We start from the raw sequence: 16,847 nt of genomic DNA, 5'->3' as shown, positions 1-16,847 counted from the left end.
TGCTACCTATCTCATAATCACTTTGATAAACTAGGTTAGCACTTAGGGTTTCATTAATTCACCAAAACCAAACTAGAGCTTTCAAGCGTGTCCCGGCGGGAAGGAGCATGGCGCGGTGCATAGGACGGGTCGTGGGCGGTCAAACACGGGCGCTAGCACGGGATTGGTTGCGGGGTGTAACATCCCAGATATTAAAAAGCAGTTAAAACTTGATCATGACCATCATAAAGCATAATCACCCAGTATCATGTCATAAATGTACCCCGTGTTTCATTTATACCATGTCCATGTTGCATATACTAGGTTTTATATGTTGCATAGGTGATGTTTCATATGTTACATCAAGTGACGTCAATAATAGTAAATAATAAACTTTGTGAATTTAAATACGAGAATTTGCTTAAACAATTAAAATTTGGTTAAACTAAACTTTATAGTTCAAAGTATGCTCTATAATGTAGAATCAAAAGTTTGTTGTGTTTCCAAGTCAAACATGTTAAATTTGTGCTCCAAATATTGAATTCAATAGCTAATCTTCACACGGCCATTTTGACCAAGTCCCTGAAATACAGTTAATAAGTTCAATCTTTGGAGATTTATTAAATCAATTTTCACAAATAAAAGTTGGACAAACTTTGTTTCATTGTTTGGAGTAATGCTTGATCTATGATGATGTGTAATTAGTTGTGTTGTTTGGTTAATGGTTGCTCCGAAATTAAATGCCAAAGTAGCTTAATCACAACTGTTTCAAAACCTCAAACTGAACCTACACTGAACCCTTGTTTCAAATTCAAAATCTCAAAATCTGTTGGTCCTTTGATGTTGATCCTTAAATCAAAGTCAGAGATCTCAGATCAATGGGCAACTTTGCTTAAGGGATCTCATCGCGTTTAGTAGTGAAATCGGGAGATAGAGAGCGCTGAAGATGCTCTGTCAATCGGCTACAGTAGGTCGGCAGCAGCTGCCACATAGCTGCTTCACCGCTGATGGCCGCCGTGCTTGCTCACTGCCTTCGCACACGCATGACATGCAGCTGCTTCAGTGGACAAGTCCAAGCAGCTACTAGCTGCCCAGAAGTTTCACCCGCGTTGATATAGCCTAAAGCCGGTCGCCGTATTCCTTCTTTCTTCCTGCCACCGCTGAGTACCTCCGCCTCGCCAGCCAAATTCGCCATGCCTGCTCTGTCTTAGCCTAATTGCTCACAGCCACAGCTTTGTCTTGCACTTGCGCACCGCCTGAGCTCGCTCGAGTCGCCTCTCGCCACCACAATCGCCCGCGCGCGCCGTTCTCGCCGCGACTAAGTCACCATGGTTGCTGAGCTCCACCTCACCGTGGCTAGCCCGCTCTAGAGCATCTCCCTTCCTTACATCTCTCGTTTCAGCTTTGCCTTGATGCCGTGACACTCACCGGCTTGATGGTTTTCTTTTCATCCACAGGACACGCCGAAATGTGAGCTCGCTGCACAGTTCATGCTGTCGTCGTCGTCCTCACCACCGGCAACTGCTTCTACACTGTCCCCGCTTCAACCGTCAAGCCGGTCAGGTCAAGGTGAGCACCGCGGAGCCATGCCATGCCTTAGCTAGGTTGATTAGGGACCCTAGCGGCCGAAACATTGTCGCGCCGATGAGCTCTGCTCCGCCGTCCGCCATGGCCGTGGCCGAGCTCGGTAGGAGCCCTAGCTCGTTCGACCGATAGTATAGACGTGCTCGCGTGAGTCAAGTACGCTGGTGGCCATCCCGTCGCCGGTGAACTCATCACCGGTCGTTCCCGTCACGCCGGAGCACCGTTGTGCCACCTAGGTCGTCGTCGTGAGTGCCGCAGTGCTTTAGAGGCTCGATTAGTACCACCCGGGGGGTGCGAGAGAAAGAGGAATCCGCCGGAGTTGATCTCGTCATCGGTGAGGTCACCACCGGCGAGAAATCGCCGGTCAAAGCCCGACGTTGTCGCGGTCAGCGCGGTCGGCGCTGTGCAGTTGACCCAACCCCTATGTTAGCCTCTGTGGCTGGCTGCGCATGAGTGAGAAAAGTCTGGGTTGATTTATTCTTTTTCAGAAAATAATAAAAAGTGCAGTTTATTGATTAAGTCATAACTAAATATCTAAAGCTGGTAAAATTGTGGAACTTTTTGTGTAGCCTTGTTATGATGTGATCTACATAGGAAAAATATGAAATAGTCATAATCAGTAGTTTTGCTATGCTTAAAAATTACCTCTTTTAATTATAAAATGGACCTTGTATGATTTTTATAGGGTAAAATAATTATCCTTTAATCATGATTTTTTTTGTGTATGCTTTAAATGCTTAGACCTACAATCACGAAAATTATGGTAATGTTTTGATAATTCAAAATTGGTTAATTAATTTAAGTGTATATAAATACCTTTTCTTAATTAAATAAATACATAAATGAGTTAGATAAATACTTAAATGGCCTTGGTATGTTTTGAACATTGTTTGTGGACCTTAGGACATCCAAACCCCTGATGCTCCTTGGCAACTTAATTACTTGCTTGTTATGTTGTGGATCAACTTGTTTTTATAATAATTAAAATGGTTTTATTAAATGTTAAGTTTAGTTTTATGAGTTCTTTATAATAATCATGAGTTAAGCTTTATGTTAAACGCTTGCTAGTCTATGTTAGTATAATTCTTTTCATGTTAGACAACTAATTAACTTGTTAGTCAGTTAATTAAAATGCTTTTATAATACAAATCCTAGTTCTTTGGTGAAGAAAAGTTGTACTCAACTTTCTTAAGTTGTTAAGCTCTGTTATGCACTTGCGTGTCTTTCATCTTGCACCATGTCATGCATTCTATCATGTTAAGCAAAGCATCATTTATTATGTGTAGTGCATACGAGAGTGAGAAGATTCGTGTTGATCAAGTTTCAGAGAAGGTCCGTCCACCAGTGGTGTTGGTGCCAAGTCTAACCCCTGTGATCCTTTTGTGGAAGTAACTTTCTCTGCAATGCAGGCAAGCCCTAGAGCATAAAACCCTTCTCTAGTATTTACAAATCTTTATTACACTTTAAGTCTTGTGAGATGTGCATTAAGTAATTATTAGTTGGTCGAATACCATTGCTGCATGATTACCTTGGTCTTCAGGTTTCCTTAGTCGTACCCTGCTAGTATGTGTAGGTCGTTTCCCCTAATGCTTAGTAATGCTTAGACTTTGATAGAAATCGAATGATGGTTTCATCATTCGTGGGAAATACTACCTTGCTCTTCTTGACTCCGTTATGGGTCGAAAGAATACCATGATGATAATAATGTTTAAATTGAGACCGGGCCGGACTAGTTGTTAAGGTAAGTGTTCTTGGGCAGACAGGTTCGCCTGGCCGTGCCTGTCCTACCTGTGTCGATTAAGGACCATTCGTTGTAGGCCTGTTGTGGTCGAGACCTTGTAGTACTGACCACATACTTCGGTAAGGCTCATACCTCGGCTATTCCATTATGTGAAAAGACAATTGTGCACTGGGCGTGGGAGATGGCGAGAGTAGCATGTACACATCCTGACAATCCACCAGGAGTGGTGTAGGGAGGTGGAGTATTGTGCTCTCAGGTAGCGTAGACCAATTCACGTTTTGGAGGATCTGAGTGAAGGTTGATATATGTAGGTTAGGGACCTGACCTATACCTGCATATGTCATGTGGTAAGGAACCCCCAGCTGGGCCTAATCGATTCGAACCATCGTGCTCCTCAGTTATGGAGACTCGATCCTCCGATCACTCATCGTAGTTAATCAATGAAACATGGTTACTTATGGATATGAGCTAAAATGAGATGAGATGTTTAAAGAAGTGATTGATCTAGAACAGGTGCAAACTGGATACTGATAATGACTTAATACTCAGCTAAAATATTGAAAGTAAGGATCCACTTATAGTGATCTTTTCTACAAAAGTAAGTCTTGCTTCAAATTTTTCATAAGCCTGTATGCCATTGGAGTCTTTTCTTTTAGTCAGGTAAGACTTGTTGAGTATCCTCAAGTACTCAGGGTTTGTTAACCCTTGTTGCAGGATCTGACTTGTGCTGATAATCAAGGTCATGTCGGTGGGCTTGACATGATCTAGTTGTCCCTCCTACCTTAGATGCTTTACCAAAGTCGCTTCCGCAATTCTACTCCTCATTTGAACTTAAGTTTTGACCCGAACATGCTTTGTAATCTAATTTTGTAAATCTTCCGCACTCTGATGTATAATATTTTTTTGTAACAAATGTTGTAATGTTGTGGTAACTCCATGTTGATCCTGTATGAGTTGTAAAATATGGATGATTCAGGGTTCTCCGAGGACATCCGACAGACTACCGGAGTTATCTGGCTCTCGTGTGTAGCACTCAGAGATCTTTAGGACAATGACAGGTGCACGTGGGCCATATAATTTGGGTGGTTCTACCACACGAGGGGAGAAGCGCGAACACGGTCACTGGCGTGGTATCTGATGCGGGTGCGGGACGTGGCATGCGATGTGGGGGGTGTAGGCACCAGAGCTGCGTCCGGACCGGAGCTACTGTCCGGACATCCGGACGCTAGCCACGCCGTAGTTAAATTTAAGGCCAGAACACATAATATCCAGAGGTATTGTTTGGGTTTTTACACCGGAGTTAAATTAAGATCAAAATATAAATGTGTACCTATTAGTCCGTCATTTTATATTGTTGTAAGGACATATTTATTAGAACATGCTTTCCTTAAAATGTTAATTCCCCTAAGTTTTCATGATATATAAGCCTATCCTTCTTCATGCTATATTTATCCATTTGTTGAGAGGTATTGTTTTCACAATTCTTGTCTATCTACGGATCATTAGTGCAATGCAAACTGAAAGTTTATTATGGTGGAATTTTCTCATTAGGTTTAAGTCCCCGGTTTGTTCACTTTTGTAGACGAAGTTGAAGGTAATAGAGACGAGCTAAATACTTGTATTATACCATTAAACAAAGGTATAACACGCATAGACAGCCCTGATCGAAACACTAGTGACTGCAAGACTCACGCAAGCCAGGAAAACACGCCGCCGCTGCGGGCACATCTCCTTCTTCCTTTCGGGTGCGTCTGCCGCTGATAAAGAGAGGAGACCTCTCATTTTTCGATAGTTTTTATTTCTAGTTGCTTAGAATTTTGTCCAAATAAATCTATCACGATGAGATCACCATTATATGCGTCGATTTCATTGGTAGGCGGCCAATTTGTGGCCATTATCCACGAGGCGTGGGGTGCTCCAGGACACTCCCAATGAGGAAATTTATTCTGGATCGTCGATCTCATTGTCGATGGTTGTGGAGAGAAAATCAAGGATTGAAGGTCATGAATCTCACAATATAAGGTAGGATTTAATTCAACACAATTTCCTTATTATGGTCGTTATTAATTGATGAACAATGCCACCGTAATTTATGGTAAAATTAATTTACTGGCCATTAGTCTATCCATGAATTAAAAGTCAGGTTAAGCATTCTTTTTTTAACAAGGCCAGGTTAAGCATCTTTTTTTCTTTTTTGGCAACTACTCTTTGCGTTCTAAATTATAAATCATTCTGGTTTCTCTCTCTCTATATAACTTTTGTTAAGCATTTAGATACATACTATCTATTATTTCTAAATACTCAGCAAAGCCTATGTATACAGAAAACTAGGGGCATGTTTGGTTTTCTATGATTAAACTTTAGGGACTAAACTATTTTAGTCACTTTTTTGTCACCCCTTAGGGACTAGAGGGGACTAAACTACTTTAGTCACCTTTTAGTCATCCCGTTTGACACTTTAAGGATTAAAAATGAATAAAGTTTAATTCCTAAAGTTTAGTCACCGGAAACCAAACAAGACCTGACAACTTATAATTTAGAATGGATGGAACATTATTTTAAGTAGACGGAGCTGAGGATCTAGTTTTGTACCTACTGCTATCATAGACTGATCCGGTGGTTGTGCTAGCCATTAAAATATAATGTGTCGTCATCACGCAGCTTATGGTCTCAATCCAAATGCGTTGTTTAGAAAAGAAATAGCGCAGGATAGGTTCCTTGGTCAGAAGGTACCTGCTGGATGGAGGATGGAAGCAACCAGCTGAGGCTGAGTGTAGCTGAGATCGACAGTGGACATGGTAAAGCCCACCGGAAATTAAATAGGCCACGTGCCTGATTGACTTGGCTCCGTATATCCATCGTTTGCTGTCTCCTGTCAGGATCAAACAACGATAAGACCAATTTGTTTTCAAAAAAATAAATTGTGTCTGCCTCAGTTTGACTTTGTTCTACTTGATTTTTCGATTAACATGATCTAATTATTTGTTTTCCATTTGACTTGTTCTGCTATGCATGATACTGACAGTACTGCTGGCCAAATAGCTTCTCTATTCTTTGTTTCTTTTGGAATAATTGAAATAAAATAGAAGCGAAACTTAGGTGAAGGACTGTAGATGGGCCTCACACCTACGTCTAGCCTGCAACCTTCCTGTCACCCGGTTGGGCATCCCACCTCCCACTGTTTTCATCCACTCGTTCGTCCAGGAGCTCGCGTTGTTTATTGTTTTTCTGCTGAAACAGAGAGAAAGAGAACAGAGGTCACTGTCATCTGTACTGTTTTGTAGGTTTGCCTTGGTCTTCGCACATGGATCCCAGCGACAGATAATACGGGACGGAAGGAGTAGGAGAGAAGCCGGAAACGTACCATTTCAGGCCTTGACATGTTCTCAAGGTAGGAGCATAGGCGCTCTTGGCATGTGCCTAACCTGCCAAATTGTCTAGCCTTATTTTTAAAAGAAGAGCTGGAGAGAGGAGATGCAGATGCTTGTACTGGATGCTTAATCAGTGCTTTATTGTTAATGAATAATGATGTGCCACACTGCCCAATTATTATTGGGTGCCTTCTTAAACATTCTCTTTGCATTTTTATTAGATCCACACTGACGATCTTAAAAGTTTCAAGACCAATGCTAGGAATACCCTAATAATGTAGTCCTCTAAATATTCTGGTCGATTCCGATATGAATTACTTGTTGGTGTTTGGTATTTGTTCTGAATTTAGATTTGTATACAGCTATACGTGCATATGATGTGTTGGTGTTATTTTCATGGGAAAGGGAAATTTGGATGAATGCCGAGAGCAATGCGTTGGATCAAGTGCCGCCACATATTCCAGTCAAATAGGTTTATTGCACTGAAAGGGAAAACAAAATTCACTCAAACCACATATATATTTGGTTCTATAGTGTCATCTCCAATGAACCACACGCTTATCATTAGAAGTGTGTTGGGAGGAAGAACTAATACAATTTTTCAGTGTGAAGGAGCCAAAACTCACGCAGTGGTTTAAATGGATTATTGTTGCTTTACGAAAGGTTTTATAATTTATTTTCCTAGAACTCTGGATGTTGGTTTTCTTGGGAACTTTGAAATTGCACTTTCTACAAAATAAGAGAAAAATCTTTGAACTGTGTACTAATGATCCTATAGTTTTTCTTACAAATACTCTCTCTATTCCGAAAAGTAGAATGCACTTGTATCTAGAGTACTAACTCAAAACATCTTTATCTTGACCAAATCTTTACAAAAAATACTACAGTATATATTTATGATAGCGATCAAATAAGTGTTATCAGATTCTCATGAAATATATTTTACAGTATACATATTTGAAACTATAATTGTTTATACTATTTTCTATATAAATAGTGAAATCTAAAATACGTGGACTTTGCCTTAATAATAAGTTATCAATCCTAGTCACGGAAAATGTCTGATGAGCAAATACTGATCATCCCGCCGACACCTTTTGTTATGATGTATGCCGAATTGCATGTTACGTGGTGCTTCAACAATCCATTTAAAATCCAAGGATCTTCCCTCCACGGATCTTCCAAGTTTGTAAGCCACCGAAGCAGTCCATTATTAAACAGCACGTCAACTGAATTTTGGTTTCGAACCCGTGGGCTCCATCGCGTTGCTCTTTGTGCGCGTGCTCCAATCAGGGAAGGAACGGAAAGCCGGTGCAGGAGCAGGAGGGGCGCTGAACCGATCCAACAGCATCCCCCTGATGCATGCACCAACGTAACGCAATTTCCTTGCATTGCTCGGCTGTCGCCTGTGTGTGGGCAAACGAGCCTAAACCGAAACCACTTCTCCTATCGATCTGGTGTCCTGTTCGTTTGGCTAATAAGTCATAGCTGAAAGTACCGTTGGCTGATTTGTCGTGAGGAAAAAATATTGTTCGTTGGCTGACAAAATACGACTTATAAGCCCAGCGAACCGGGCGCTGGCGCGAGGTCCATATATATCCATATATAATTGGTTGGTGTCATCATTCATGTTATTTATTTATGCTTCCTTCCGTCCGTTGTTTCTCCTTTAGTTTGTTATACATTAACATGTTGCTCGATCGTCATTCACTTTCTACTTGCTTTGAAAACATTTATCCATTTCTAGGCAGCATCTATTTCGTCACACGCGTTGCTGTCTTGCGCCTGTGCGGCCGTGTTGCTCACATACTTGCCGGCGGGCGGGTGGGCCTGCGCGCGCTTCTCCAGCCAGCCAGCAACCGGCCGGCTTGGGATTTGGGAACAAATCGCCACTTCACATGTCGGCAACCCAAAACCACCTTCCCCGTTCGTCAGTTAGGCACCGCGCGCGGCCTTTATTCAGTTACTTGCCCCATTCGTCAGGCAGGCGTGGCCGTCCTTTGGATAAACAACAGCAGTAGTAGGTTAACAGAGAATTAGTTTATTTTCCACTCGAATCCATATACTCCCTCGGTTCCAAATTATAGTTCACTTGAGTTTTACCTATCTGAATTAAGCTTTGGCCCAATCTGCCAAAAAATTTGCACTGCCAAAACATATTGGAAGTAGTTTGTATCTAAACAAGGTCAACGGCGTGTGGGTGTAGTTGCACCACTCGACATTCACACACCTCACAGTCACAGCGACTCATGGCATCCAAAGCGATTTCCGTTCTACATATATATGTATTGAATCTTCGACTCTTGTCAAGAGGAAGCACTGCAGCTCAGATGATACGGAGCAGGAGATTAAACTTTAACGCTTCGCAGTCAGATAAAAGCTGTCATGAGTTAACAGGAAGCAGTAGTGGAACCTCTGAATAATAAGCAAATGACGGTTCCAGACAAACCTTTGAATACCAACAGCTATGAGACATCTGATTTCTTAGCAATCGGCAAAAATGCAGACATTAGTACCAACGAGTTGCCTGGCTCAGACATGTACATGTTCTCAACCAAAATTGTAAGTCAACACTCCCAAAGCAGTATAGCCATCCTTTTCTCTCTTTTTTACCATGGTGCGGCTATATCCGGTGAATTTACCAACTCCGTCAGAACAGACACAAACCACAGTATGTGAATCATCCATCTTTCCCCATCCAAGTTGGGATTGGGGAGAAGCCGAGACGCAGATGAGCTAGCTTACTTATCAAGGCTACGATGCGTTTAGGGCATCAAGTTGACGCTGGAGCTCCTCGAGATCATCATCAATAGCACTGGAACTCACTGGTGCGGCTGGTTCTGCATATGAATCAGCATCTGGAAGCTCACGGACAAGACCTTCTGGTAGGATATCTGTAGAATTTCAGTGTCAAAAGGTGTCAGCGGCTGATCGAGGAAATATACTTTGTTCTGATCTAAAAATGTCATTTCATTTACCTGGAGTGTTTCGAATGCTTGATGTCCCAGTTTCGTCATCATCAACAACACTGCATACAAAATAAAAATTATAATTTAGATGACGTAAAACTGATATTTATGAATCAAACATGTCAATTTGCGGTACGGTAGACAAACAAAATACTGGAAATACAATGACAGCAGCATCAAAGTACTAGCCAATTAGTTTCAGTATCATATACTCTATTAAAAACAAGACATAAACTTTTAGTCAAAACATATGAACTATATTTTCAACTACGATGCAATCTTGCTAATGAGGTTGCTCAAGAAATTATGCGGTTTCAACTTTGACAGTGGGTACAGTGTTCCATTGGTCCACCACAATGTTATTAGCTCTGTTAGCTATTGAAATGGTAGCTAATGAAACACTAGGTCGCATCAGTAATATTCATATTAGTAGTACTTTTAAGTAAATAATATCTTTGACGAACGTTGTTACACATTTGTTTATGATACAAATAAATCAATAAATCAGTATTCTGGAGCAAAATAAATTTAAGTTGATGTCGAATGATGTACCTAATATTCCACTCATTGTCTACGTGGACAGGACATTCGTTTTCTGCAGATGCTGCAGCTTCCATCTTAGCCTTTGCTGCTGCATCTCTAGCAGGTTTGGATTCCATATATTCTTTCTGAAAATGGTGATGTTAGAAATCCTTCATCAGTTTTTGTATTTAGACATAGCAACACTTTTTGGGACAGACAAACACCTGTCTCTGAACACATGCTGGATTCGAGCATTGTGGGTTTGGCCTCATTTCCATTGCAGGGAAATAATCCTTAAGTGAGTTATATCCCTGCAAATTGTGAATGAATAGATAAAGAGATTTTAAAAACTAGCATTCATATAAAATGTAGGGATGGATATACTGGATCAACATGAGACATGGTGGTCTAATCTTTCAAGCCTAAAATTATTAGTATTAACCCTAACAAATATACTCCCTCCGATTCCAAATGTAGGTTACCTTAGGATTCTTTTTTTTTAAAACAGTTACTTTAGGATTCTATCTGGTCAATTTTTTTTTTAACTTGGCCCATCTATATATCGAAAGTATAACTTGGCGCATGGTTGAGATTATTTATCATGGAAAATGCTTTCATGATATATAGTATGCACTATTTAAAGCATCACATTGGAGAGTGGAGACTGTGGCTGTCCTAAAGGACTTACATTTTGAATAAGAGGGAGTATATCATACGCACCACATTTTAAGCAAGAAATTAAAGGAAACAGTATTTACAATCTGAAGAATCTAAAGAAGAGAAGACTTTGTGGATGAATCCGCAACTGAGTGGGCTTAAGCTTCGGTTAATCGGGCGGCGGGGGGGGGGGGGGGGGGGGGGGGGGGGGGGGGCGGAATGAAACCTCCAAACAAAACAAGCCCTCAGTGAAGTTTGCAGGATTATCAATGCCATAGTTAAAATCAAGTAATTACCAAGTAAGGGGAAACTTGTCCGAAGTTCAACAAATATTTCAGAGCATTCTGGACCAGGAGACCAGCAACAACACCCTGCAAAAGCCATATTTATTAGACCTAAAAAGGAACAGGAGAGGAGGTACGAATGAACTTCTGGTGAAGACAAAAGAAGAATTCTAAGTGTAAAGAATGCAATGCATCCTTGGTAGTACACAATCATGAAATGTTTGATCCAGTGGATTGCAGTTGTTTCCAACAATGTTGAGAAAATACTGTAGATATTACATATAAAAGGCAACTAGTCAGCTACACAAATATAGCTTCCATGTTACAATGCAGTTGGTCATGCTTTGTAGAGTGCAAGGAAGCCTGCCTTAATGGGTGTGTATGAGTCTTCTAAGACTCCCTTTGTTCTTCTTAATATAATGGGAAAAAGCAAAGCATGCGGAAAAATCATGTCTCAAAACTAATGAGAAGATGCACTGGTCCATATAAGGCTACCCGGCACTATACAACACAAATAATTGAAACATCACTGATTCAAGCACCGAGACAATGGCAAACAATAATACAAAAGAAATGGTAAAAGGATAAAACAACGCCTCACCATTGTAGTTGGCAAAGAAGCAGCACAAACACCTTCTCTCTTAAGTGTACGCTCATCCACTCCAGATGCTACAACCTATAATTAAAGGCATTAAAGACAAGTAAGCAAGAAGTGATACATAAATGAAAATTATATGCTATGGAAGTTCATAGGGGACATCTCTGTCAAGCCAGAATAACCATTGAAATTTCAGCACCGAAATTGCTAGAGATCACAATATAAAACACACATTCAAAATCTAAAAGTATCAAATTCACAAGAGCACACTGCACACCATTAAACAATAGTAAATATAAGATCAAAAGAATATACCAATGGAGGAGCACATGCAAAACATGCAGTTTCACCAGGAACCAGCAGTTGTATATGACCAGAAACAGCGTCTTCTGAGACACCTGTACATAGCCAGAAGCTATCTCAGCATTGTACCATCACACTGAGTTCAATAAAGAATGGGCTGTAATCCAGTAAGCTTCAAAACTTAAACTTGTGTGTATATTTCTGTGGATTGCAATTACACACTGTTTTCCAAACGAATTATGTGAAGAAAAGCTCTGCTTTGAATCCATAATCCTGTATAACTATATTGAACATCCTTATAAAAAAAATAAGCATAACACAGTAAAATAGAATCCTGACAAAATCAGTTTCCCTTGTGTGCCTTGAAAAATTAGCAATGCACAAGGTTCAACTGATTACCAAGTATCATGGCTGAAGGATACTGACTAGTGATATAAAGCAAGGAGAAAACATTATACAAGTGAAGCTGGTTTGACACATTTGAGGTGTGATTAGGGCATACAACGAGATACAATGGCAGCATTACACAAGAATAGTAGGCAATAAGCATATTGTTAAGGAATGCAGTTTCTGAAAAGTTTTGCTGTCAATAAATGTGATTTCCAACTTACCAGACTCCATCCACGTCTGACCGAGCTCATTGCATGCCTGAAAAGAAGGTACAAAGAACAAATAAGCAAATTCCCACCAATGAACTGCACCACAATACATAACTATGCACATAATGTTATTATAAGGCACGTGACGGAGGGACAAAATAATTTAGTTGTGCGTGGACAAATCACCTGGTTTACAACCATACGAGCTTCATAGTTATCGACACAACTCAAGACAAGATCAACTCCAGTGCTACATTCATCAGAGCTCCGTGCTTTTAAACTTGCCAAAAATGTTTCGAAACCTTTGACTGTAGTAATATTCAATGAGTAGCTCTACAGTAGAGAAGAGATGTTAGAATCTCTTATAAGATAAGGAATACAATGGTATTGCTACTCCATCCAATACGGCCTAAGCAAAGAAATCATGCCTGCTATTTTGCATGTCATAAGGCAATGTACCAAGTTGGAGCATGTAATAAAGATAGTAAAAAGGAAACAGTACAACAAAAACTTCTAGTTTTATACAAATACAATGGAAGATGAATAAGTAATGGAAAGTAGAAAACATTAAGAATGGTTAGTTCAACAAAAACCGCATGCCCTATATTTGTCACTTCTACCAAAAAAGTAATGATGCTCAGAATCTAATGAAATGATTTGGTTTACTGATGTAGGAAAAAAGGCTAACAAATAATATTGATACTGGGCATAGTTGCTGACCTCCAACACAACATCAGGATTTATTCCAGAAAGTGTCTGTACAGCAGCATCTGTTTTGGTCATTCCAACCTAACAAAGTATATGGACTGAATATAGTCACGGTCTGATTTGAATTATGTTCTTGCAGTCTTGCAGAGCAATGAACATAAGCACTTCAACATGAAAAATGTCTTGGTGTAAAACAAACAACCACAAGAGGTAAGGCAAACACATAACATCCTGTCCTGGAAGCTTACCTGTTCTGGACGAAAGAACAACCTATTCATGTTAGCCAACTCGACTGTGTCATAGTCATACAACAACAGGCGTCCAATTCCACATCTAGTGAGCATCTCCGCAGCAACACTACCAACACCACCTATGCCCTGTAAAGATAATGACAATGAATCAAAGGTTTGCTCTGAGTTGAATTTCCTCATCTATATGTGCTAAATTATCTTTTCATGTATGATGTGATGAAGCTACAAATTCTCTTCTGTTTTCCAACTTTGAATTGTTGTCTTAAATATATCAACATGCAGAAATAACAGTAGCGCAATAGCTGGTTGTTCTAAACAGGTATTATAAACCTTTCAAAAAAAATAACCAGGTATTATAACTATATTTTCCATATTAAGCACATAGTACATGGTAATACCTAGACTAATCTCAATACTGATAAAGATACTCGAGTTCGCATGGTCCCAAGAGACCCTTCAGCTTCGTGATATCCAGATCGATGACATTTTCAGTGCATAATACTAGTACATGGAGAGGCTTCCTCTACTCGAGGATGGAAGTAAATGCCAATTTCGAAATTCTGTGCTGATGTAACTAAGTTTGAAGAGTAGCAACGCTAAACTAGGTGAGAAGGATGCTTACAACGATGGCGACGGAGTAGTCCCTGATGCGCTCATAATTCTCCACTACACCCATCCGCTGCAACGCCATAAGTCTGCTGTAGGGATTGTTGTCCACCACTTCCGCGCTCATGTCCTGCATCCCCAATTTCGCGCAAACAGAGTAAAATCCACAATTTGTCCAAAACTATCGCACTCAATTTGGACAGCGCAGAGCGCCTGAACGCGGAAATCAGCCCTCAGATCGTACCGTGATCTTGGATCGAGAAGCGGCGCCGGCGGCCGGATTCATCATCGCCACTAACCGCTCCCGCATCTAGCAATCAGATGAACCGGGATCAAGATTTGGAAAGGCACCGGAGAAGGGAAGATGGCTATAGAAACTGCCGAGATCCATGGTGCAGCCGGGTGGGACTGGGAGGGATACCCGATCGATGGTGGAGGCGAGGTCGTCGGGATGCTGCTTGAGCGCGTCGAGGTCGCGGAGCAGCGTGCCGAGCTGCTCCTTCTCCATGTTTCCTCGCCGCTCTCCGGCGTCTCCGCTGCTTGCTTGCTGCTATGCCTATGCTCCGCCGCCGTCCGTGGCCGATGACAGAGACAAGCAGGAGCGCTGGTCTCAGGTGTCGGACCGATGACGCATTCCACGTGACGTGGCAGGCCCCGTTTGGTAGCGCTCTCGTGCCGCTCTGGCTCCAGCTCCAGCTCCACTCGCTCCCCACTCAGCTCCAACGTCACTCGGCTCCGGCTCTAGCTCGTCTCCAGGGCTCCAGGCGGTGCGGGCGAACCTCCGCGACGGAGAGAGGCGACACGGGCGAGCCTCGCCGCTACGGGGAGAAGCGCGGGGCCGTGCCGATCGTCCGCAGGCGGCATACGGTCGCTGGAGACCGCCGAATCCAGACCAAATCGGTGGGGAGCAGAAGCGTAGGTCAAAAACCTGAATCGCTTCCATTCAGCGGATTATCGTTTGGAGCGGCCGCCGACCGCTCCTCCGATTACAGGGAGCGCTATAAAACTGGGCTTTACAAATGATATGGCATCTGTCTTCGCACAGTGATGTTAGCAGGCCGAACGGTTCTAAAGAAAAAGTACTCCCTTCGTTGCAAAATAAGAGCCCATATAAAAGTCGAACTTTTCTAAATACATAAAAGAATTACTAATACTTATAGTATGTAGTAAGTATTATTAAATTGGTTGTAGAATATACTTTTTATAATAAAATTATTTATAAATATAAATATTGATATTATTTTCTATATCATTAGTCAAAGTTAAAAGAAGTTTGAGTTCACGATAAGCAAGATATGCACTTATTTTGGGATGAAGAGAGTACAAGAAAAAATTCTATCTAACCTCCCCCAATTATTGCACAAGTTCAATTTGCCTCCTTTAACTGGAAAATCAGACTTTTAGGCTCCCTTCATTTTTAAATCGTCTTATTTATTACCTTCCACGGTTTTAGCTGATGTGGCACCATGTCAGCCATTCTACGTGGCACCATGTCAGTCACGAGGAGGTAAATCAAACTTTCGTGATTGTTCAGAAAGGTCATTAAACTTTATCAAAATGTTGTGAACAAGATATTTCAAGCTAGGCAATATAACATATATAACATAGAGCATGATTTTGTCTCAAAAAAACATAGAGCATGATTTTAGAAAAAAAAATCTAGAACTAGTTTCATAATTTTCCGAGCTAAAACAAATTTTGTATGAATTTTCTAAGATTAAACTAGGTTTTATGATTTTCAATTGTATTATTTTTTATATAAAAAATATATTTTGATATTTTAAAAATATTTTATTAATATTTTATATATATATTTTATAAAAGAAGTTCTAATCCGATTTACCTCCTTGAACTTCCAACTTAGTCCAATTTACCTCCTTGACGTGGCGCCACATTAGCAAAACCACTGCCAAAACCGCTGAGTGTGCAAAAGTGAACGATTTTCAAAAGTTAAGGGAGATTAAAAAACTGATTTTGTAGCTCAGGAAGAAAATCAGACGTGATAGTTGAGAGAGGTAAATGAGACTTTTTTTATTAAAAAAAAAACTACCTCCTTGTCAAAACAGTAGGCAATCAAACCCTCTCCACCTTGGGCACTTTTGGGCTCCTAGCCCACACAGCTCAGCAGGCGAAAAGAAAATGAAAAAAAGGGTATGTACGACACCAAGATTCAAACTCACACCGACTAGTAAACTATCCTGTGTTGCTTCCTTGTTAACTTTAACTTTTTTCATAAAAAATTTAATGTAGACTTTATTCCATATATATGTCCATGTAAATAAATAATTTAGTTATAATCTTTGGCAATAATATGGGACTTTCAAATTTGGAATGTATTTGTGTTGGTTTATTGGAATTGCTTAAAATGTATTGATATATATGACAACATCGGCTTCTCCTAGTTGTAGATACATCTTGATATAGATATCTAAAGTAAAAACCAGTTTATGGAAGAGGATGTGATCGAAGTAATAATAGCTTAAGCAAATACTTGTTTAGAGCACATAAGTGATAGATGTATTTTGCACAGGTTTGTAGATGATAGAAAACTGAAGAATATCACACGTGTTGCTGCGAGACTTTTTTTTATAAGTTATTAGTGATATAACTGGCCGAAAGATATTCCACATGTATATAGAATTAAAATCGACTGATAATAACTGGATTACTTTATT

The 16,847-nt window shown here is 40.5% G+C and overlaps 1 protein-coding gene across 1 annotated transcript; it reads right to left on the bottom strand.

Annotated features, from left to right (window-relative positions):
* Positions 1-9,065: 9,065 nt before the first annotated feature.
* On the bottom strand, positions 9,066-14,997 carry LOC136473839 (ubiquitin-like modifier-activating enzyme 5). Its single transcript, XM_066471481.1, has 14 exons — positions 14,594-14,997; positions 14,417-14,482; positions 14,189-14,302; positions 13,564-13,692; positions 13,328-13,396; positions 12,794-12,940; positions 12,620-12,656; positions 12,021-12,103; positions 11,709-11,783; positions 11,120-11,194; positions 10,391-10,477; positions 10,197-10,312; positions 9,654-9,703; positions 9,066-9,569 (listed from the first exon to the last, which is right to left on the bottom strand). Exons 1-14 carry the CDS (start codon positions 14,678-14,680, stop codon positions 9,430-9,432), a joined length of 1,275 nt encoding a protein of 424 aa, XP_066327578.1. The 5' UTR covers positions 14,681-14,997; the 3' UTR covers positions 9,066-9,429.
* Positions 14,998-16,847: the final 1,850 nt, after the last annotated feature.

The sequence above is a fragment of the Miscanthus floridulus genome, chromosome 8 (genome assembly GCF_019320115.1).
Source record: "Miscanthus floridulus cultivar M001 chromosome 8, ASM1932011v1, whole genome shotgun sequence".
In the NCBI taxonomy this organism is placed as follows: domain Eukaryota; kingdom Viridiplantae; phylum Streptophyta; class Magnoliopsida; order Poales; family Poaceae; genus Miscanthus; species Miscanthus floridulus.
Note: the sequence above shows the minus strand (reverse complement) of the source record. Positions and strands in the feature narration are given on the sequence as shown.